Source organism: Gallus gallus, chromosome 9 (assembly GCF_016699485.2).
Source record: "Gallus gallus isolate bGalGal1 chromosome 9, bGalGal1.mat.broiler.GRCg7b, whole genome shotgun sequence".
Taxonomy (NCBI): domain Eukaryota; kingdom Metazoa; phylum Chordata; class Aves; order Galliformes; family Phasianidae; genus Gallus; species Gallus gallus.
Window position 1 is genome coordinate 5,054,989 of NC_052540.1, and position 24,477 is coordinate 5,079,465.

Genomic DNA, 24,477 nt, shown 5'->3' on the forward strand with positions numbered 1-24,477 from the left:
CTGTATGCGTTTCCCCTTCGTCCCAGCTTTGGAGGACCTGCAGCACACTGCCAGCTCCCTGTGCTGAAGGATCGGTGTTTAATCAGCTTGTTGCCACTCCTCCAGCAAACAAAGCAAGCTGAAAAATAAAGCATTTGAAGTTCATCTCCTCTCTTCCCTTCCCCTCCTCCTACAGATGAGGGGTGGCAATGGTGACAAGCCACAAAGAAAAGAAAATCACAATTCTGCAGAAGTTTAAAGGTTCTCTGACATGAATGGCTCCGATGAGAGAGTCAGGCTGGATGTCAAGTGTTCCACAAAACACATTTCCCCAGATACCTGTCATCAGAGGAACAGCGCAACCAGTGGGGGTGGAAGGGAACACAAAGCTCTGCTGCTGCTGACACTGAGGCACACATGGGAAAACGGTTAATGGTCTGCGAGCAAATCTCATCCTAAGGGTGCTGGGTTCCCGTGCTGGTAATGCACCACCCCAGCTCTGCATTTGGGAGGAGGTGGGGAAGATCCTCAGTGCTTTGCTCTGGGGGAAGCTGTGAGAGACCAGGAAAAGATGGAAAAATAACCCTGCAAAACCTAACAGAGGAAGGAAAAGCTCAACAGCCACTTTTCTGATGGAGTGGCAATGAAGGCAGTGAGGTTAACAATGGTGTCGGGCAGGAACAATTAACTCCAGCCCTGTGGTATATTGTGTACAAACCAGCAGTTCAAACCTTCACCAAGATGCAGATCTCCTCCTCTTTCCACATCTGAAGGCCACCAACCCTCATCACTAGGAACAAACTGCAATTTACAAGCAACTACACATCCATTGGCAGTGAGCTTCAGGTGGCGGTCAGAATATTAACACTCAACAACACTAACATCACCCAGCAGACGTTTAGCAGTATCTTGCAAAAATTCACCAGCCAGATGCTCTTCTTGCAACACTACACTACCAGCCTTCTGCCTCAAAAACATACTTTTTTTTTCTCAAGATGTGGCCATGGCCAGCACCCTGCAGGCTTCCCCTTGTGCAACCTGTGGGAAAGGCAGGGCTTGCTCTTTCTCCCTATGGAAGGCATCCATGTCTCAAGAAGAGCCCCAGCTAGCCCAGTGTTGTGCTGCGTGCACTTCATCCCACTGGGCGAAGCAGAGGCAGCTCCAGCACAACCTGGATCCCCAGGTGAGCTGAGTCAGCTCCAGTGTGCAGGCACGATCCCTTTGCAGATGCTCTACCCAGCACTTGGCAGCAGGTAAAGGTGTGGAGTATAAAAAGGAACTCCTTTTCTTGGATAGCACAGGATATTCCATATGCTTCAGCACCCTGCCTGCTCGCAGGGAGGGCGCAGGAACAGCGCGGGCGGCAGGCACCCAGCTGGGAGGAGAAGAGGCTATGCTACAGACCATCTGGTAGAGGAGTCTTCAAATCAGCCTAAGGGGGGAAAAAAAGCCCTAATTCAGTCTGGGGATTTTCTTCAGAATTTCCAGGCTTTCTGAGGACACGGTGAAGGGAAACTGCTCTGCTGCAGAGATGGGGTTGGGAAGGGTCTGAGCCACCATGCCAGCAGCGGCTCCAGTACTCTGTGCTCAGGGAAGGAGAGAGCCTGTAAGCATAGGCTGCAAGCTGCCTTTGGCTCCCCAGTGCCAGCAGCTGGCCTGCAGCACACCTTGCTCTTCCCCAGCCTGCACGCAGACCTTACATCCACACCAGCAACTTTCTTAGAGCAAGGTCAGTGCAGACTCCCCACTGGGACTGCTGTGTCTTTTTGAAGAACTTATCCTTTAAAAATATATATACAGAAGTCCTTGGAGGTCCTTGGCCGTTGGAAACACAACCCAGTGCGAGGCGCTAGCCATCACCCGATGAGCTGCCATCCTTCAGATGTCTTATCAGCACAGTCTAGCCTTATGAAAAACAGATCTTCACTTCAATCTCTCTTCCTGTCCGGCGTCTTGCTGGAGATGACAAAGTGTGGAAATGAAAGGTGCCGTGTCCTGCCTCGCTTCCCCTGACTCACAGCACTCCTCAGCAGAGCTGTGCTCAGCGCGTGCCCTTTTCCTCCCTCTTCAGCTTTTGAAGCAGCTCTGTCTGCCTCCCTTCGTCAGCTGCTGCCAGGAGATCAAAACAGCACAGTGGCTCCTCCAGGAACACAGCTAAGGGCAGGCAGCTCCTCAGAGCTTATCAGTTTTCTCTACTCTATTTCCTCCAGAATGACATCTAATTACACAGGTAGAGAAACATCACAGCCATCGCTTCGCTCAAAGTCTTCTCTCCTCTGGCTGCTCTGAGATTTGAGATATTCTCCCTCCATATTTATGTAACTTGCTATGGGTGCATAAGCACATATATACTTAACAATAATGTAATATCCAGCCTACAGCCAGATCTGCTCGTGCACATCTCGCTGATTAAAGGGTGCATTTGTTGAGCTCTCCATCAACCATTTCTCCTGCATTTGTGAAACACACAGGTTTCAAATCTTTCATTCCAGACATCTCAGGGCCTGATGAGCAGGGGGCACAGCTTGGCAGGTGCCTAAATGCACAGCTTCAATGGCGCGGGAGCTTGGGACCACTAAAAATAGTAGATGTGATTTGATGACTGACAAGTGAGGAGAGAAATGATACCGAGTAAATACTCAAAGGGATGCAGTTTTGAGAGCAGCTCTAGCTGAAAGGCAGTAAAACACGTCAGCCATCTCCAGGAGGTGCTTGTTGCCTGCGCTCTTAATGTGAAGGATGCACCGATGCAATTACAGCCACTGCCACAGGCAGCCCTGCCTTCCTCTCCTAAGGAAGCAGGATCAAAACGTAAGAAACCCACATCAGAAAACCTAATTGATCTTGCTGTGCACTTAGTTTTGGCAACCAGAGGCCAAGACGGGAAAGGGAGAATAATGTCAAGGCCTATACCTGCAGCATATGAAGTCCCATATTGATGGTAAAAATCAAATACTGCTTTACAGAAAGTAAAGACCTGCAGCAACAATACCTCCACTGACTTCACCTGCAAAAAAGCACAGCTGGCAGCTGGTCACTGTGGTGCCACACAGGGCTATAAGCTGGTGGTACTGAGTGAGCCCTGTTGGACTTAGCTTTGAGCAGCTCCAAGTGGATCCCACCGAAGCCACCACCCTGGGACAGGACAGGACGGCCCTTCCACACTGATGAGGGTTTCTATGACTTTAGATCAGGAAAGAAATTCATGTGTGTATGCATGCATATATATACACACACATACATATATATAGGCACACGGTTTCCAAGGCAACTGAAGTTGAGCAGCGCTTGTGCAGGGCCACAAAGCAGCGCGTCCACGGGGAGCACAGCTGATAGCTTTTGGACTCAGAGATGCCTGGGAGCCAAGAAGGGGGGCTGTAATTAAAAGACTATCACAGCCGAAGGCAAAAGGTTGTCATAAATGAATCTAATCGCATCTTTAAGCGACGCGGCCGCACGTGACCAGGAACAAAGCCACCTGCCTCAGGAGTCGCTCCGCAGCGCTGCGAATTAGAATATCAAAAACAACCGCCGGCTAATTAAAAATCACAGCTCTGCTGCTATCTGACAAAGCCAGCAGGATGTCAGAAACGCAGCCTCGCGTGTGGGAGCTCCCGAGCGCTCAGTGGTCCTCCCTTCCCTCTCCTCCACCAGCAAGAGGGACACAAACCTCCTCTTTCCTCCCTGTCCCATCCCATTTTTGACGCAAGGGGCCGTTTGTTCTCCCTCTTTGCACAGGGATGAGGAATTCATCTCTATATATTTTATTTCTCTTGGCTGAGGTGCAACAGCTTCCAGCTGGAGGCTTTCCGGCCTCCCCCTTCTATTTCCTGGGAGTAAAACCACTCGGGGCATTAGCAGAGCCAACCAAGCCTGTTGCAGAAATAAGGCTGTTCTTGCAGAGCACACAGCTGGAGAGCTGCGTGTCCCATGGAACAGACAGGAGGAGAAATACATTAAGCTGCACAGTTGTTCCAATACAAAACACACTGCCCAGTGATTACCTCTTCTTCCTGCAGCAGTGTAGGAAAACCCTGTCAGTGTCAGCCCTACTTGAAAATTCACCACAAAGAGACAGTATGTAGTTTAACAAACAGCAAAAGAGAGGAGAACATTGACTCTTCTCTGTTTTACTGTTCTGAGTTCAGCGTGTGGCCACAGCAGCAGGAGAGCTCTGCAAAGCAAATCCTGAGGATGGGTTAAGCAAACAAGCAGAAGCGCAGACCCTACCACACTGTCCTCCCTTTCAGGCACGTAAATGCCATACGTGACCTGGGAAGAAAACACCAGCTCAGAAGTGAACATGCCTTTTCCGTCCCCAATGACATTTTTTGGGTTTCTGTGTTTTTCATAGAATCATAGGATGGCCTGGGTTGAAAAGGACCACAGTGATCATCTAGTTTCAACCGCCGTGCCCAAACCCCATGCCCAGTTTTTCCCATGCCCAAAACAGGTAAGCACGACAGCTTCTTCCACACACAGAGCTACAGAGGCCTGGGTTCTCCTGCTCCTGGGGAGAATATCCTTCTCCAGCAGATTTCATGTTTCCACATCTGCAGCTCTGCAGCCCACATCTCCGTGGTGAAGGAGAACCACGTGGTTCCAAATTCAGTCCCATCTGTACTGTATCTGCTAGAACTGGCCATTCCCTCTCAATCTCCCCTTCCAGTTTCAGTCAGATCCCTTGTCACACTCAGCTGGAATATGACATATTAATGCCCGGAGTCCAGTATGATACCCAGGTCCTGCACATGACTGGAGCATACCCCATAGTAGTCCAGTTCAAACCATTTCCTCCCCTTCCAAGCACCCCAAGGCAGCAGCAGAGCTCCCTGCAGCCCACACAGACACCAGAACAGCCAGGGACAACCAGAGGCATCAGAAGGCACATTGGGGAAGTGAGGAGACTGAGAAACCCCATGGATGGTGGCACTGCGGAGCTCTTCCCCCCATTTCTTATCATTTTCCCCTCATGAAGCAGAAGACTTTAATGAAACCCGATGAATCACAAATGCACAGAATGTATATCCCAGAGCCATTAAAGGCATAGCAGATATATGCATTTCCATTCCAGACTCTAAATCTGGAGTCCAATTAAAACTCACTGAATGCTATTATGCATCCAAGAAGATATTTTCCAACGAATACAACAAATGATGTTACTGACTGCATAGCCTCAGACCACCTTCTGCCTGAGGATGCTGCATCCCCTGGCTTCTGCTAATGACAACAAGATTCTTTCTTTTATAAGCCCTTAACAAGTCGCTATTGCCTCAAAATCACATTAATTGTCTGACTGAAGTTAACTTGTATGTTCTTTTCAATTCACCCAAGCTGCACAGCAGATGAACACGAGGCTCATCACATGCCAGCCTGCTGTCAGGAGCCCTTGCCTACCTCTCTTTGGGACACGGCACCATTGCAGCCATCTTCCACTTACACATCTCTGCATGTACCAAGCACCTGCCAACATTCACAGCCTGCAGAAGCCTCCGCTGAATCATTTCCCAGCTCTGGCTCCTATCGCTGGGATTGAAGTTGTGAGATCAAAGAGAAAAGGAATGCAGAGCATCTCGTTTGCATGTCACCAATGTGATTTTGCTGCAAGGCAGCTGGAGCAAGAGACACGGGCAGGAATTGTTGGCAGCAGGAGAGGACATGGCAAGAGAGCCAGGCTCCAGCACAGTCAGCCTCACAGGCTGGAGGTGTTTTGGACAGCACACCCCTCGGTCCAGATGTGCACCAACTACACCCAGAAAGCCATTACTGAAGAATCCAGCATTATAAATGACCTGAGAAATAGCTTCAGGAATAGGCCACCCCATCGGTGGGCACGCTCCCTGACACCCTCCTGTCACCAGCTCACCACCACCCGCTCCTGCTCTCCTGTCACTTACACTGTCTCCCTCGCCTGCCCTTCTGCTGGGATAAAGGAATCATTGAAGTTCCTTTGTAGATCCTGTGGGCTTAGCAGAACAACGCAGTGCTCCCCGGGAGGCAGAAGGCAAAGAACAGAACCCACAGTACTGGGTTGGGCACAGTGAGGACGGGCGGATGGTTGGAGTGGGTGATCTTAAGTGGTCTTTTCCAACCTTAGCGATTCTGTGATTCAATATTTGCTGCTCAAGCCAATTTCCTCCATCTGTCACAACCTGAATCAGAGCAACTTTGGTTGCAGGGATCTGGCAGCACTCACAGTGGCAGTACGCTTCTGCTACCTTTACTTCCCATGCTAGTACTTTTAACCCTGTTCTCACACTGCTCATCAGAAGCAGCCACGTCCTGAGCTCACACAGCATTGGGTCTCCCACCATGGGGAGTGGGCTGGGTGTGAGGTGTGGTGTGAGCTCTGCTCCCAGGCTGCCTGCAGAGCTGCCACCAAGGGCAGGAAGAAGCCTACCACTGCTTCCCTCCTAATGAGATGAGACCAGGCCTGGAAATCACTAAGAAAATGCAGTCGGCCACATTCCCCACTGCAGGTTCCGGGATGGCTTCTATGAGCTGGATTAACATCAGACCGAGTGCTCAGACACTGACAACGCAGTTAGGAGAGCTGTGAGCACGCCAGCTCGTGACGTGGGAGATCACGGGGGTGTCAGTGACCTCAGGAACTCCTCTGAAGCTGAGCGACCCTCTGGGGAGCTCCCTGTAGCAGGGAACGCCCTGCAGCACTGTGGGAACAGAGCAGCCCCACAGCTCCCCATAGGGTTTGGGTCAGGGAGATATTGGGGTTCAATAAGTGGTCAGACTGCGCACACAGCTCCATGCATTTCAGAATGCAGAAACACACCTGTCCTCCTGCGTCAGCCAGGGCTGCCCCATGCCCCAGCCTCAGCGACCACCACCCGCTGCCCTCCACCAGCCCTTGCTCAGCCCAGCCAATTTGGCTTCTGTGTGTCGACTGGGACTGCAGAACAGCTGAAACAGGCTACGCGTGCTCTCATCCTTAGCTTTTCATCTCGCCCCAGCCGCTCTGCTGCTCTCCACGCCAGCCCTCAGCCTTCAGAGATGTCACAACCTGAAATCCGGCCACCGCTGCCAAACCCCAAACCACGTTCCCCGCGATAACCACCCCGACCAGGGGATGCGCTCGGGTGCCTCGGGTCCGCACTACCCACGGATCGCAGACCCTCATGGGGCTGCACGTACCCCGCCCCGTCCCTTCCCCACCTCCCCAAAACTTCCAGCCCTTTGGCACGCAGGCCGATACCCGCACATCCCGACGCTTTCAGGGCAGCCCTTCCAGCAGCCGCGAGCTCCGAGCGCAGACCGGACCTCACTCGCGCACCCCGAAGTTCGCATCGCACACCGCGCACGAAGCGCCGCAAAGAGGGACGGCCGCCCCGGGGGTCCCCGCCCCGCACTCACGGCGCCCGCGGGCAGCAGCACGGCGCCCGCCGCCCCATCGCCCCCCGCCGCCTTCTCCTTCTCCCGCTCCGGCTTGAGCGCCGCGGCCGGCTGCTGGACGCCGATCTTCACCATGGCCCCGCGCCGCCGCCGCCGCCGCCGCCGCCGGTACCGCCCCGGGGAGGCGCCGCTCCGCCCGCAGCCCCGCCGTGCCCCCGCCCCGCCCGCAGCCCCGCCGCGCTCCCGCCCCGAAGCGCCCGCCGGAGCCCCGGGGGCCACCGCGTCGTGCCCGGCCCGAGCAGCGCACAGCGCGGAGCGGAGGGCGAACACTGACAGTCTTCTAAAGGCAACAAAATGAGGGGGGGGGAAAAAAAAAACGCATTAAGGAAACCCTCTCAGCCTCCGGGGCAGATGTAGGCAGGGAGGAAAGCTGCACACTCCCGGTGGTAAAACACAGCAATGCCCTTACATTGATGTCATCCACTTAAACACGGTATTTATCGATAATAAAGTCATTACGAGCATTTTCTTCCGATCCATAAGGATACATTATGCGACCGAGTGCTCTACATCATGTTACGAGCCCAAGCCCTTGATAAATCAGTGCCAAATTTTGTTTGCAAAAGGCACCTTTGGCAACGATTCAGAGTTGACTCACGACGACCGCACACAGTGCTGACTTGCCATTGTTCGGTGCGCGGAGCTGCGCAGCCCTCCCAGCATCCCACTGCGGGGTAACGCATCAGGACTGCAAGCTTCACCCTGCACTGAGAGGATTTCCAAAGCAGTACCTGACTGCAGGAGCTCAGACAGTACAGCACTGAACTTCAGCCACCAGGAGCTTCACAGCCACATCCAAACATCTCGCGCTGACCATGCAAGAGAGACTCCTAATTGCAATAATAACAGCTGTTCTAAACGATGGTGTTGGATGGAGCCAGGAAGCATCCAGAACGGGAGCAGAGGGTCAGAAATCCCTGTGCCCCACTCCACAGCGTCTGCTGCTGGTCCTGCTCCCTGCCGTAGCCTGGGCCTGCCCTTAGGGCTGCTCTGGCTCTGCTCTTCCTGGCACACGGCTTTCAGTACAAGGAATGCACAGAGCATCCCACTCTCACCACAGAGAAGAGATATAAATGCAGTGAAGTAAAAGCAATGTGAAAGCTCTCAGTACATCTGGATAAGCAGCATAAAAAGCTTGACGCGCAAATCTTTAGCTCAAGGTCAATAGATGGAGAAAATTGGGTTTTCCTCTTCCCATTTGTGGCCAATTTCGTCTTCCAAATGGAAAGCAGCATTGATCAAACATGCCAGACTGACATCAGAGTGTGTGCTGGGAGGTCTTCTGCTCACAGCTTACACCAGAAGCATTATTGTCCACAGGGAAGCCCCAGCTGATGGCCTGCCGCCCTGCCTCGATGGAGGCATGCACAAGTGCCCCAAACAACACACCAGTTCCAGTGTTTGTGAGTAGAACTGGAATACCCCAAACAAAACTGGAGCATGGGTGGGGAAGGCAAGTTATCATCCAAATCACACAATCATCGAGTGGTTTGGGTTGGAAGGGACCTTTCAGATCATCTAGTTCCAACCCCCCTGCCATAGGCAGGAGCTCCACAGACTTCAGCTGGTCACTGATGTAGATGGCAAGACCTCCTCTCCTTCTCCCCTGCCTGTTTTTCCTGAAGAGTTTATACCCAGCTATTCCCACATTCCAGTCATGACAGCCACCCCACCGCGTCTCAGTGATGCCAATGACATCACAGCCCTGTAGGCACACACACACCTGCAACTATCCTTGCTTGTTCCCCATGCTCCGTGCATTAGTGTACAGGCATTTGAGTTGGGCTCCCACTGAGGCTGATCTACCAATAGGAGTTTCCCTTATCCTGCACTTTAGGTGCTGCCTTACTGCTCTGTGATCCTACTCCGGGCCCAGGGCATCCATTACCACCACCAGCCTCAAAGTGGGATGGTTTGAGGATCCCCTCTCCCATCAACTAATCTAAAGCCTTCCTGATTAAATTGGAAATCCAAAATACGTATTTTAAAAATGCATCGGAAGACATCCAAATGTTTATCAAATGAGTCAAATCAAAGCCTAAACACTTTAAGCATCTCTATTTACTTAATGCTTTAGTATTTAGTGGCAGTCACAGCCATGTCGTCCCAAGGCATCTCCTGGTTTCAATTACATAGCTGGATAAACGGCTTCCTTTGCAAGCATTACAAAAAACCACCCTACATGTCATACGCCAAGTTTCAGGCTAAAGCAATCCTTCAATAGGAAATCTCCTCCAGCTGTTGGCCCATTAGCCTGAGCCTTAGAGGATGAGCACTGACAATGAACCCAAAGTTTCTCACCAATGCAGCTTAACCATGGTGACTCTCACCTTGCAGTGGAGAACTGACACGGAATTTATAACACTCCTCGGGCAAATCTACTGTCGTTCCCATTATTAATCAAGCACATTTCACTTTAAAGCTGCCACCTTACTGACTTCATTAAAGCCATCTGATGTTTTATTAGACCTTGATAACAGAGTCTCCATCTCTTGCATGTAATTAAGTTGAATCCCAGGAACAATTTACTCGACTGATCTTTCATTAAGCACAGCAGCATGACAGCGCTTCTGAACTAATGCATCAGTGGCAATTTTATAAACCTTCATTACAGACCCTGTCTGCTGCCTTGTCTCATTTCACGTTTCAAGAGTGTGCCACTTCTTGTAGGAAAAAACTCAAATGATTAAAGAGAGAGCATAGGAAAACTGTCCTAACCCATGCTAGGCCAGCCAGACTCTGTTTGTCTGTTTCTGGGCTGCATCTATTTCAGAATTCAACCCACAGTGTTAACAGTCCATAACTGTATCAGGCCAGGAGAAAATGTGAATTCTGAAGTCATTCTGGTTTCCCACTGCAGTTCCAGTAGGGGACTGTACTGGATAGCATGATGTAAAAATGAACACAGCTTTCATTTTCCCTTCCTTTGCCACACTGCTAAGATATCAGCCGGGCAGAAAGCACAGACAGAGGTTGGGCTGAAAAACTGACATAATCGCTCTTAAAGAGACCACAAAAGGGAAGGATGCACTGATGGATTTTACTACTCTTCGTACAATCTACTTCTAGTTACCCCCAAATAATCGCAAGAGGCAAAGCAATTACCTGCAGCCAAAGGCAGAGAATCAATGCAGCAGTTTCCATGGAAAGTTACAGTGCTCATCTGCAGCCGAGCGCATTCACTGCCATTCGTGGGAGGGCACGCTGCACCCAGCTGGGGATGCACGTCTGCCCCTACCACAGCTCTCACAGATGGAGTCTTTTGTTCCTCCTCTCCTTGGAGACAAAAGTGATGGTTAGGCAGCAGCAGGACACACCGGGCCGCCAAGGAAGGTGAAAGGAAATGTATTACCATTATGTACTGCACAAGAACAGGTGGGCAATTTTCTCCTAATAGTAAGAATTATCCTACATTAGTCTCACTCCTGGAAACGGGCGGTCCCCCACATGTCCCTCTTTTATACATCCTAGCCTACAAGAAGCTAACACTTATCATCCATCAGTCATTATCTAAAAAAATAAAAAGTAGGTACATTTTTAGAAGGATGCACAATTGATTTGACACGAACCACTACGATAAATCAACCGCTGTGGTGGCCAGAGCCAGGATGCTTGTTAACGTCTGGTTGCTTACTATCCATCAAAAAAACCCTAACAGGTGTATGTGGAAAAGTGGGGAGGGATGGTGAGAAAGGAAGAGAAGAGGTGGCACGGCGGCAGCACTCTAGCCTGAAGTCTGAGGAAGCCCAGGAAGCAGGAAGGCTCTATCTCTTACCTTTACGTATGAATGCAAGCATTAACACAAAGATTACAATGGAAAGCAACAGAAACGGAGCGCAGAGGAGATGTTGGTTTATGACAACGAAAGACATGAAAGATCTTCAGGAAGTGGAAAAGCACAGGGCACGTGTCTTCTCTGGAAGCAACAAGCTGAACCAAAGCCTGCTTCTTCCTGCCAGGGACCTGCGAGCAGAGAGAGCAGAAAGGGGTCTTGGGAGGCTGGCTGATCCCCATATCATACAGACTAATATCACAAAGCCAGCAGACCTATCGGGTCTGACAGGTGTGGACGAGTTCTTCTTTGTAAGGAGCTCAGCCAAATAGGAGCCACCGGACTCATCACATGGAGTTACTTAGTACAGGTGCTGTGTAACACCAGTCTTGGATGCAGGCAGCGAAGCACCACTGACTCCAGTTCCTATGGTGTCAGGTGCCAGGCTCCAAGCAGATGTGCCTGCAACTACAGTCCTGAGTGCAATGCATGTTTTAGTCAGCTTCAGAAGGGCTGGGTGCTTGCATGAGGAGTGTACTGGCCTATGCCAGCAGCCCCCAGCTTTCACCAACTCCTGCCCATGAATCAAGGAAGTACAATACTGTGAGCAAAGACCACCCCACCTGCCAGACTCAGTACAATTCTCTGCCATGTTGCTTGCCTGCAAACTGCAGCCTCAAAGCCAGCTAGGACAACAGTGGGCAACTCTCCATTTGTGACATGAGCTGAGCACTTACCACAAGCCAAAGAAATGCTCCCAGCCCTCCACCGAGCTGATCAGATGCATAGGGCTCAGGTGGAGCAGTTAGTCAGATTGGTTTCACTGAGCATTAGACACGAGGCTGAACGTTCTGATCCAATCGATTCCTGTTTTCTTATCTCTCAGTTTTCTTCTTTCAAGCCAGCAGCCAAATGAGCCAGAGTAGTATCACTATCCTCTGTTTCCACCGCAGGGCTTGCCATGAGTGAGCGAGTGTTCTCAGCCTGGGTAAAACAACACACTGAAGAGAATGGAGCATGGCACTGAATATCACCACCAGTTCTCCAGAAGACACTAAGCAGGCAAGAAGGCAAGAAAAGGTGGTCTCTCTCTGGGATCTTGGCTGCTGAAGGCTCAGAGGGAAATGCTGTGGTGTTCTGTCACAGACACATCCTCTGAAATGACTCTGCTCTGTCTCTTCAAGTAGTAGATCATGATGAACATCTCGGGGCTTTATGTTACATGCTTGGAAAATTACCACTATCTTGAACCCAAGAGGGGTGAAGTACCACAGAACACTGTGATGCTATCAATAATCCTTAGGAGATGGAAAGTTCAATATTAACAGGCTGGAGGACTGAGCAAGAAAGAGCCTGAATCTCCTTTCATACCTCTTTGCCTCTTCTGTATTTACTGAAATTTGTGCCCAGTGCAGAGTCATTGCCCAGAGCACAGCAGACACCCCTGTACTTTTTTTACCCTGATTCCTTCGCTTCTTTAGGTACTTCTTCTTGCTTGCTTGCCTTTGAACCCATTATTTTCAGTACTGAAAATATACATCAGAAAGAAGCAGCAAAACAAAAGCTCTTTCAGCCGTGGCCAGCATGTCTGACAAACACACAAACAAAAATGTCACACTGAGAATCCATGCCAAACAACCACTTGGACATCCTCAGCTTGGCCTTTTTCACGTGCAAAACTGCCAGTACCTTGTTTGTCATACCCAAAGCCACTGAGAATTGGATCACACAGGAAGAATCTGCCATCCCTCCTAGCAACACACTGACATATCCCGAACATAATTAGTACTTAAAAAATCTCTGTATTGCGTGGCTGACAAAGAGTTTTCATTGCAAGAGACAGGGATGCTTCTATTTATGGCATCAGCACCTATTATACAAATCCAAGCTCAGAGTCGGCAATAGGCAGAAATTGATCTAGCCTGTGCTATGGAAGTATCCTCTGTTCTGCAGCACCAACAAAAAGCCAAAGCAGATCCGACCACAAATAACTGTAATGCTCCTACTCAGAAGGTCCCAAGGGACAAAAGAACAAAATGAGATTCAAGAGGACCTGCACCAAAAACAGCGTTCCTTCAAACCCTGAGCTGCCTGGTAGGCATCTGCCCACGAGTTACTTCACCTCCCCTATGAGAAAAAAATTACCAAGAGGAAAAAGGGTACCAAACTTTATTTTTGGTTTTAAGCAATGGGAGTGATCTGCCCACTCCCCCCGTGTACTCACCAGCTGAAACACACTCAAGTGTTAAAGAAGCTGAAGGCGAACACCCAGTCTAGGAACCTTCTGCTTTCTGCTGCTTCAGTTCTACAGGAGCATGAACAATTTAGTGCAGGGCCAGAAGCATTGCCTATTCCCACCTATTATAGTTGCTCCTTCTTCCTGTATTTCTGTTATTTGCGATTGTAGACAACTTTCAGATAAAGGTACTAATTCAGCTGACAACATGGAGCTTCCATTTATCTCCCAAAGGATTAAGGAAAAGCAGCTGGCTTTCCTTAGGGGAAAAAGAGGGTTTGAAGCTACTCCTATTTACAGTGCCTGCTACACTCATGTGACAGGGCTCTAGTTCCATGAACACGGCTGCAGCACCTGGGCCTATTGATGTTACTGACCAGCAACGAAGACCTAGGCCCCTTGCAGAAGTCAGCCATAAAGGATGTCTCCTCAGCCGACTTGCCAGAGCAGCCATCTGCCTCCTAAGAGACTGACAAAGGAACACTCTGCAGTGAAACATCCAGAAGAACAGGCTGCTATGAAACCTCTCTCAAGCACACACGCAATTCACAACGTTGTTTCTTGTCCCTATACACACCTTCACACATTCCAGACACGACCCCGGCACAGCACATGGCTGCAGGCATGCCAGCTGGCGCACGTACGTAGATGACAAAGCCATGTGGATGCCTAAAGTCCTATACTGAGTTGGCTCAAACAGCCCTAAAAAGTAACAAAAAACATCAGCTTCCCTACTGGGGGAAAAGTAAAGAGGCAAGAGATGAAAAGACCAACAAATAAGCAATAGCACTGTCTTTCTTCCAAACATCTCCATCCTAAGTTCAATGACTCAGCATAAGTCTGGGGCCTTTTCCAAGACACAGTTCCAAGAAAGAAAAGGAGGGGAGGGATGCAACAAAACATTCACTTCAGAGTCTCATTCTACAATTCCTGTAAATATTTTAAGAGAGCAGCAGGCAGTCACAGAGGGACAGAAGATACAAACACCTTAAGTCACTCCTGTTTGTTAAAATTCATATGTGATGAGTAATGTAGCCTTTAGGTTACTATGGCAGCAAGATCCATCACCTAGGTGACCAAGCACTAATGATGTCAACATTAACTTGTCCCTACACACACACACTCACACAGTGCACATTACTGGACCATCATTTCTTGCATGATGCTTTTCTCCATACCAACAGAGCATATGGACAACCTCCGTGAGGAGCCAACTCTCCAGGTAGCACCAGCACACCCTGCCATGGACAGCTCCTAAGGCACCACCTGTGTGATGCTGGGCACGCTGTGTATCCAATGTGAACCTGCAGAAAAGCAAATTCTTGAATAAAAGGCAAAGTTTCTGATGAACAAAGAGGCCATTCACATACAAGAGGATCTGCATATGCATCTACAAAAAACAAAACAAAACAAAAACCAACAGTAGTCACCTCTCAGAAAAACAAAGGGAAAAGGTCTGCCCCCAAATACGCATTCCTTTTGTGAAGTCAAATGTTCCCGAGGGTACACCAAACCCAATCACATGTCCAAAAATCACTACGTTACTACATGGGGATGACCTATTCCAAATAAACCTGTTTTCCACCCATCAGACCCGTGCCATAGCTCACTGACAGCCTGGCTGTCCTCATACAGCACCGTCCCAGTGACCAGTACTGCATGCTTCCATTCCTGTTGTGTATCCAACACACTCGTGAGTACAGACGTGTTTATTTAAGACCAAACACCCCATCCCTTCGATTATGAAGGAAGATTAAAACTGAGTCTCCTGAAAAATATTGATTTTTTGGTAATATGACATTATTGGTAGCTTCCACAGAATAAAGGGATTTGGGTTGATTGGGTTAAAGGGAATGAAATGGAATGAGGATTTCTTTATCCTTTTGTTAAAGGCTGCTTTTACATCACATTCAGAAATTAACTGAGGTAGAAATTTATTTCCCTCTACTTTAATAAAAGGGCATGACTCATTTATTTCTGTATTTTGCTTTAAATATCCTGCCTTTGTTCCATTCTGCTTTGTGCAGCTATTCTACCCGCTTCGTACAGCACCTGCTGTAATGACACAGGAGCTGAAATTGGTTTTCTGTGGTCCTTTTGCCCTTTCAATACCTTTATCTTATCAGCAGGGAGCTCTGACCTTTACACATCGCTTATTTCACTTGCCCAGAACACGCTTGCCACCCCCAGACAGCATCTCTTTTTGATCACACTTTACTAGACAGTAAGAGATAACACCGTCTTGACAAAACCAAAAACCCACACCTTGCTTTTTCAAACCTTTACCCATATCAAAGCACACTTGGATTCTGACTGCAGCTCACCATTTCACGAGTAAGCTCTTACAGCTTCAATGACACTTCGTTCAATGGGAGAAACTCTTCAGCCCAAGATACTTGCCTGAAATCTTTGCTCCCTTTTCTTTTGACCATCCTTCGCTGCCTACTGCTCAATGTTCCTTATGTTATGCAAAGGCCACAGCACCTTCTGCCTGCTTATTTGCAAAGACCATTAGAAGCCAGGCCCATCATAATCTGGGAGAAAGAAAAGCTCTCTTCCTGATTACCCCAATTTTCTTGTCTCTCTTATTGGCTGAGGATGGTTTTCCTCCACCGATGCAGGAAAGCAAGGTCAAACCAGTCCTACGTCTGAGAGTATAAACGATGAAGTTCAAAGACAAAGGAACCTCGGGTAGATGAGAGAAACAGAATCATATTTCTACAGCAGAGGATATTTTATGCTGAGGCTAGATGATGAAAGATGCTAGGAGGAAACAGGGACTCTCTGTTACAGCAGAGAAGACATCTGCTGGCAGAGAGCTGCTGGGCCCTGAAAGCTTCAACCTCAGCACAGAGAGCACTTGAGCAGTAGAAAACAAAAACTAGCAGCACGGAAATGCATAAACATGTTATTGTTTGATGAGAACTGTACTTGTTTTGTTGTGGATAAAAGCAGCTTGAAGTTTGCAAAGCTTTTCTATCTGCTTGCGTCTGTCACAGAAAGGCCCTTTGGAAGTAAATGCAAACCCAGAACACCCAACAGCTGCTGCCCCAGCTCAAGGAGAGCGTGGAGCTACCAGGGGTTGGGTTCAGGCTCAGCCCCGGCTGTGAGAGCCAACTGAGAGCAGCAAAGCCCAGGCTCCGTGGGAGAGTAACGCTGGGCCACACACCCCGATTTGCTAACAGCACAGAGCAGTGCCAGCTTGAAATATTCAGACAAATTAACAGAGGTGAACAGAATACATCCGTGTAGCTAACTGGCCAAGAAACTCTCCACTTTTTAAATTAATTGTGAAATAATGTCTAATTCATACCCCCATAGTCCTCCTCTTCAGACAGAGGACTGTATAGCCAAGGTTGGTACCTCTTTCTGGACAACTGGGTACCTTTAATGAATAACTGAATTTAATTAAAGCACATCACTTTGCTTGAGAAAATACACAGCACATGTGACACCATTTCCATAGGGAAGATTTAAAGAGTGGGAAATAAAGTGGGAACAATGTCCTGCTTGGACAATTAACTCCAGTAAAACCAGCCCTTTCATTCCCTGCACATTTGACTGATTCCCTTTTTTCACAGGAAAATGAATCCTTTGAGCTTTGAAAAAGCTGAAGTCCTCCCATTTTCACCTGCATCAAAGCACCCCAAATCATGGCCCTGATCAGGAGAAATAAAGAGCAGCTGCAGACTTCCTTGCCTTGCCACCACACTGCAGCTACGTGTTAGACGTTCATTTCTCCAGCAATGCATGCCTTGCCAGACAGCGCTGACCTACATAGCACGCTGTGGCCACAAGAGACTTCCTGCCCAGGTCTGAGATGTTCTGAGCACCGAAACTGATGTAACCACCATCTGTCCCAGATCTGACTCCGTGCCCTCTGCAACAGTGGAGGCAAAAAAAAAAAAAAAAAAGAGAAAAAGACAGAAAAGAGCCTAAAGTGGCACAGGAATTTCCTTCAAAGTATGAAGAACCTCAGGTCTTCCTGAGGTCCCGCTCAGGGCTGCCAGTCCCCTAGAGATGCCTCCTTGCTTCTCTTCTGCCTCCCACAGGTAAATTCGATCATCTTGTGGCTGACAATCAAATTCAACCATCTTGTGGCTGTCACAGGACTTCTGACCCTGGATCCGTGGACTTTTCCTCCCCAAAAGAAATCCAAACCTCCCTGTACAATGAATGTAAACCTGTGGACACTGCAGACCTCTCAGAAGCAGAGCACACATCTCCAGAGGATCGTAGAATCATAGAATGGCCTGGGTTGAAAAGGACCACAATGATCATTGGGTTCCAACTCCCTGCTATGTGCAGGGTCACCAACCACCAGCCCAGGCTGCCCAGAGCCACGTCCAGCCTGGCCTTGAATGCCTGCAGGGATGGGGCATCCACAACCTCCTTGGGCAGGCTGTTCTGGTGGTTCAGACCCTAAAGGCTGAAGGACTTCACTCCAGCACATTACCTCAGACAGCATTACTCCCAGCAGCCTTCAAACAGCACAAAATGGTGGCAGGGGGTGGAAGAACATGTTGGACCAAAAACATTGCCCACATGTGCTGCAGTCATTATCCACTCTCACTTTGTGCAGTCACTATTTTCCAGTTGCATACAGTGTGGGCTCAGGGGACACAGCACAATGCCTGCAGCAATGATAGCAGGTGACCAACTTTAGGGTTGGGAAAAATTATTAGACGTAAGAAACTGCACTCACATGAGACTCTGCAATTGGAGAACTCAGAATTGGATCCCACGATACTCCACAGAGCCCCTTGGAAGAGGGCCATGAAGAGAAGGCACAGAAACTGGAAGGGATGGGCCACAGCGGAATGAAGTGATTTGTCACAAAGATGGGATTTTCTAAGTGAAGAATCAGGTGCCGTAGGAGAGGGATTAAGTAATGGAAAACAGTGCTGCAGAAAATAATCCTTTCCAGGAATCCACATAAATGCAGAAGTAAGGAGTGGGAGCACCAGAAGAGATGAAGGTGATTCACAGAGCATCGTACCCCGCAGCAGAACAGTTCAGCTACTGCGGGCGGATTAGTGCAGCTACCTGAGTCACACATAGGACAAAGCTGCTGTTTGCACTGCAGCACAGTGTTGCAGCAATGCTGAGAGCTCAGCTGGGACCACCAACACAGCCACAGTGCTCCCTAGGGGGCACTTGCACAGCAGTTTTTTTTCCTCCCAGTCTAGACTGTGCTTTAGTGTTCTCATATATCTATATACAAATACATATAACATATCAGTATGCTTAATGGCAGCACACAAGGTTTGCAGACCTTTATTAGTGAAAGAAGTACTTGAGATTTTTTGGACTGGGGCTCCTGGAGCTGCCGGTGACTCCCTGATGGCAGCAACTTGGCCTACTTTGCTTTTTCACATACCAACCTTATACCAAAGCACAGCACCAACTGCAAAAGCACCTGTGCACAGCTGCCATGTGTTACTAATGAGCGGAGTGCAATGTGTGGCCAAGGAAACTTAATTCATACCAGATGAGACTAAAATTAAAACACAGCTCAGAAGAAACTGGGCCAGGAGAAGGGAACTCACCCAGAACCTATTCAGAAATCGAAGTAACCCCACATCAGCTTTCCATTCATTCCACTGTTCCAAAGATACAACGGAGGGAACACTGACTGAAGAGTGGCGGCGAAGTTTTAGTGTGTAGGTTGCTCCAAAAGCAATGCCTCATATTTATTCCCATGGAAACTACAACCAATACAAAGAGCACAACACTACCATTTAGTAGAGAACATTCTCAGCTACAACACACTATTTTTCAACAGTCATCGCCATTTTTGCCAGCAAGGAACAAGAGCCTGCATGCCATACTCATTAAGAGCTGCACCAGCAGAGGTGACCCACTGTCACCATCGCCGTGGCTGAAACACGCTTTTTTTCCTCTCTAGAACAGTGCTCTGATACGATTTACAACCAGACTGAACCCAAATGGGTATTGCTGCACACCATAAGGGCCCCTCCAACATTAAGCAAACACAGCAATGCACAATTAAGCCCACTGCATTTCCCTGCTGTTCTGCAGCCTGGAGAAACATTATAAGCACTCAGTTCAGCCACTGAATTCTTTTTTCTTTGTGAGATTTTTCTCCTACTTAAGGTACAATTTTTGAGCAAAATATGTGTATATGTTTTTTGTAATAACATATTATTGTTAAACCTTAAGTGCTGTTTTCATGCAATACCTGGGTATTAGCTGACGTAACCCAGCAATCTGTAATTCCAGAGATGTAAAAAGAGCAAGAAATTCAGCTGCTGCAAGCTACGCTTTACATCCAGCTGAACCTTTAGCCATTTTCAGTATTTCTCAACCCCTCTGGATGGCCCCAAGCCTGCCATTTATTCTCATTTCTTTTTCGGGCAGGTTTTCTCTTAATTCCATATATATATATTTTTAGATACTGCTCCCAAAACTCTGAAATTTATCTCCACGTGACAGCATCATCTTTTTCTTCCCTCCTTCTGTACGTGCTCTCCAGCTCAGTCCCTTTGTTTGAACATCATCAGGGAAGCGTAAGGCAGCCCAGTGTCACGTCTGATGTGTGTGTGACACGTCCCCATCTCAGGGACTGCTGCATGCAGGGGTCACACAGCCTCACCACCACCTCACTGCAAAACTCTCCTGCAACAGATGATGAGGAAACGTTCAGTGGAAGCGCTCCACTTACGAGAAGTGTCAGTAGAGCAGTTCTGATCAGTACACTTCTGAGCAAGAAAAAAAAGACATCCCGGCTTTTGCTGTGTAAATCAGAAGCTGCAGTATGAGCCTTCTGAAAGAGAGCTTGCATTTTTTTAGACAATATTTTATTGTGAACGCAATCACGCCTGCCAAAAATCTCGTTATACGTGGGCTGCATAACTCAGGGCTTTGTGTTGCTTTGTTGTATTGTTTTTTAAATAGATAAGTCAGCAGATGCCTGAAAATGAGAAACAGAACGGACCCCTTTTTTCCACGAAACAAACAATTTCCTTCATAGAATGGAATATATGCTGAAAAACCAAGAGAAACAGCGCAACCTGGTCTAGTGGGAGGTGTCCCTGCCTACAGCAGGGGGTTGGAACTGGATGATCTTAAAGGTCCTTTCCACCCTAAACCTTTCTGTGATTATGATTCTATGAACGCTTAGAACAGCCTTGCAATGGCCAAACCTTTTGGAGAAAGAAGAGCTGAAATATCGTGAGTCACAACCAAAATGCCAACAGAAAATGAAGCCATGCACCCAATGAGATGGCACCAGCTCCTGTAACCAGACATGCATGGGAAAGCACTGGGGATAGGGAAATTATTCAACCAAGCAGCCTACAAAGGTCTGGAATAAGGAAGAAGAGTAGCAACAAAAGGAAAAGCAGATGAAATTGCCTGCTAGGAACAACTTGTCAGGTCTTAAAGAGACACAAACTTACTGCAGACAGCTTTGTCCATGACCCGTCCCCGTGTGCTCCAGGGCAGCTTTGGCTCCAGTTCTCAGAGATGTCAGCTCTCGTGCCAAGTCCCTCTGCTCAGCTCTGCAGGGAAAAGACATTGTGCAAAGTCAGTGCATCTCTTTGCTTTCCCATGCCGTTCTCCGTCAGCTGCGTCAGCCAAACAGCCATGCAGCATAAGGCAGTCCTTCCCCTCATAACCTAGCAGCCTCTGAGGGAAAATATACTGGGCTTTTGTGCAAAGGCTCCAACAGGTGAAGCCACTGCTGCAGGCTGTAATTGACCCAGTATTTTTGTCTGCAACATGGGTATGTTCCCAGCAGGAAATGAACTCCTGCAGCGTGTCAGCAACGGAGGCAGACAGCTTCCATGGGAAAGACAGCAGAGTATTTCCTGAGGAAAGAGTGGCACTCCCACACACTTTTGCTCCTGAGGAGGAAGGGCTACAATGACCAGGACTTCATCTCCACTGATCCTTGCCAGGCCCAGTCTCTGGAGGTGACACAGGACACAGCACCTCTTCCCTGCCCTGGGTCATGTGGAGGAGCAGGGAACAGAACCAGCAAATAGCACCATGCACGGGCAAGAAAGACTTCTCACAATTAATGAAAAGTGATGCTATCTCCAACAGAGCATTTTGTCTCAGACCCTCACAACTGTTTCTACACGTTTTCATGATTTAGAATGACTCGATATGTACAAATCAGACCATCAAACACCTCGAAGGCGACAGAGATAGGACGACTGCGAGCCACGAGAAACCCACCACCTCCAAAACACAGCAAAGCACACCTTTTTCTTCAAAATTTTATTTCAATTTAAATTATGGGGCCAGCCAGATTGTTTTGGATAAGAAACACATTTTCCTCAGGAGAAATGAAATGCTACCACGGAAGTAGAATTACAACTGTGTACATCTCTTATTTTAAAAGAAAAACAAAGAAAAAAGCACAAAATCAAAAACCGCTCACATTTAAATAAGTTTTAGTAACATCCTTAAGCCTTCCAGCAGATAAGAAACCACTTCCACTTGGGTTTTTTTAATACGAAGAGCACACCAAATGAGCTTTGATCTAATACGACTTCTTTCCGAAAGCCAACGTTCAAACGTTATCACATGTTAAGGAAGTTACCTTAGCCACTACTTCCAAGACCTACGATAGAGTAACCTACATCCCAGTCCCAGTGTTCTCACGTCTTTACACATGTAACTCTTCAGCACTTCTACATCTTTCTAAAGAGGAAGCCTTACGGTAACCTGGCAAATCACGTTTTCTTCCACTCAGCTACGATAAACCAAGAAAATAATAATCTGTTAGTACTGAACTACAATACCATCTTGTGGCCAGTTCTGCCTGCCTGCGTAAGCAACGTCCAGGAAGAGTCAGCCCTTTTCCTTCCAGCAGGCAAAATGAATCTGTTTGCAAAGGACATTAAGGACCTGGAAAAGGCCAATTCAAATGTGAAGAGCAATTTTAAACTGCTGGGTGAAAGCAGTCAATTTTCTGGAGCTATCCAACTTCCCTCGTGAAGGCTTTCAAATTGGCTTAGGTGTCACTTAGGAGTTTCATCTTGCCGACTGCAAAATATTTTCATTAGGAAGAGGACAGGAAGCAACAAACATTTTCTATAGCATTCTCAGTCAGATTCAGCCATGCAGAATTTGAACTTTCAGACTCCAATCCATACGCTTGGTTGGTTGTGATCTTAGCATTACTATATGATGGATAAATACAACTTTAATAACATTGTTTAGCTATATTTAGTAGATTCCTTTTGTATGGTCACAGTAACAAAAAAATGGTGCAAAATCAGTTGGTTTTTCGTTTTTATAAATACTGATAGTTTGCAGCATTAAAGAACAAAATCAACAAAGGAAAATCATGTTGTTACTCTAGGACATCTATGTCATTACGTTTCTTGAATTCAGAGGGAATTAACTCATTCACTTGCACAACTACATACTGAGTTAACTATTGTAAGAAAGGAACGATGCACTGCAGGCTCCCCAGAAGTAAGAAGAATCCATATTAATTTAGCATCACGTTTGCCATCCGCAGATCTGGTGAGCACAACGCTAGTTTAATCCAATAAGGCCAATATTATCCAGTAAGATTCTAGTAGAAAGGGTTCCAGTTCTCTACGTCAGCCTACCCTAACTGATGGCACCCCGTTAGATAAGTGAGTACAAAGGATTTGTTGGTGGCTTTTTTCTTTTAATGCTGCAGTACTTACGGTCATTAAATCAGCATTTCCATGTGATCTGAAGTATTCAATTACATATGAGCATTCATTTTGCAAAACTCAATATTAGGTAATAGTTACAGACTAATACAATAACATTCCTCTGCTGTACAAATTAAATCATATTTTAAAGAAATGAGCAGCCTAGGAGAGTTATATACAAAAGAAACCAGCAAGCATCGTTGAAATGAAACGCAAAATGTCACTGCTAGGTCTACTGCCTGAAATACCTTTAAAGCAAAATTAACAAAACCCCTTAGAACATATTTCCAAGTTTACAAGTCAATTCTCAGAAAAATCAAATCATGTCCCAAAACTCTAGAAAGCAGTGAAAGGCATATATACATTTTCCTTATGAACCTTGAGATTTCACTCTTTTAAAAGTTGCTAAGTTTCAGTATCAGTTTATTTGCAAGACAACTGTTTATCCCAATAAGCTCACATCTTAGATACATTTCCCCTTTGATTACAAATAAAGCACTGCACAATTTTTTTTTTAAATCAAGGCATATAATCTTATACTATGGTGCCAGGTATGCACAGGTCACGTTGTGCTCGTATCTCAAACAAGGTAAGTGCAAACATACAGATTTATTCAGATTTGCAAGCATGCAACCTTTTACTTAACTACATTAATACCTTCTTTCCTAAACCAAACTATTATCTATATGTTTGCGTTCATGAACCTAGAATCTTTCTTTTCAGGGCTCATAAAACAAGCAGTGTCTTTGAATTCTGAAATGACACAAATATCAAGAAAGTCCACATTGTGCAAGAAAGCAGCAGCTATGTTTTTCAACTTGGACTAAAGAAGAAAAAAGAAAAACAAAAACCGTTCACTGAACAGCAGATTAGCAGTAATGTTCCTCATGAATCGATAAGAGTGCCTGATGCTGAATATCTAACAGCAACTGCTGAATTTGGGTTTAATATTATAGGGGTTTACTGGAGATTAAGCTTCTTGCTGTGCTGGTCTCTTCAAATCCCTGATCTGTTTAACTAAATAGGTCTTCTCATCATTAAATTGTTCATCCTCGGTCCTGTCATTCTGAAACTTGCTGAGGAACTCAATGAGTTTGGTCTGGTTCTTTAGAAGGATGTCTAATATAGGCTGCGTCTTGTTAGGGTTGGCTACAAACACCTGCAACACAATAAAAGTCATTCAGTGTAATAGTGGGAAAGAGGAGGCTCAGACAAAAAACAAACCTAGCCAACAAAACCGATGACAACAATTTAATATGTTTTCATTAGCCAATATTCCAAAACGTACACAGAAAATAAAAGGAAGTAAATAAAAGTTTTATTCTAAAACTGATTTTTTAATATTTTAAATTAGAACAGAAATCAAACATTGGGACTGAAATAAATTCAGGATGTAGAAGTTATCAGACACAATACCC

General features: G+C 47.2%; 2 protein-coding genes across 15 annotated transcripts in view; both read right to left on the reverse strand.

The window, feature by feature from the left end:
- Positions 1–22,017, reverse strand: part of ITM2C (integral membrane protein 2C) — a 30,788-nt gene extending 8,771 nt beyond the window's left edge. Inside the window, exon 1 of one of the 6 annotated variants that reach the window (XM_046898400.1) lies at positions 20,816–22,017. Coding sequence is in view for 2 of the 6 variants with exons in the window: in NM_001277418.4 (NP_001264347.1) it covers positions 7,348–7,461 (114 nt within the window). In the remaining 4 variants the exon portion in view is untranslated. Of the gene's footprint in view, positions 1–5,876; positions 7,280–7,347; positions 7,488–8,117; positions 10,574–20,815 lie in introns of those variants that run through there. The other 5 variants (XM_046898399.1, XM_046898403.1, NM_001277418.4 and 2 more) reach the window with 5 other exon arrangements.
- The window catches only part of CAB39 (calcium binding protein 39), a 71,150-nt gene continuing 68,299 nt past the window's right edge, over positions 21,627–24,477 (reverse strand). For all 9 annotated transcript variants that reach the window (XM_015277058.4, XM_046898558.1, XM_046898560.1 and 6 more), the window contains one exon: positions 21,627–24,218. In XM_015277058.4, the coding sequence (XP_015132544.1) occupies positions 24,030–24,218 (189 nt within the window). In that variant the 3' untranslated portion in view covers positions 21,627–24,029. The remainder of the gene's footprint in view (positions 24,219–24,477) is intronic.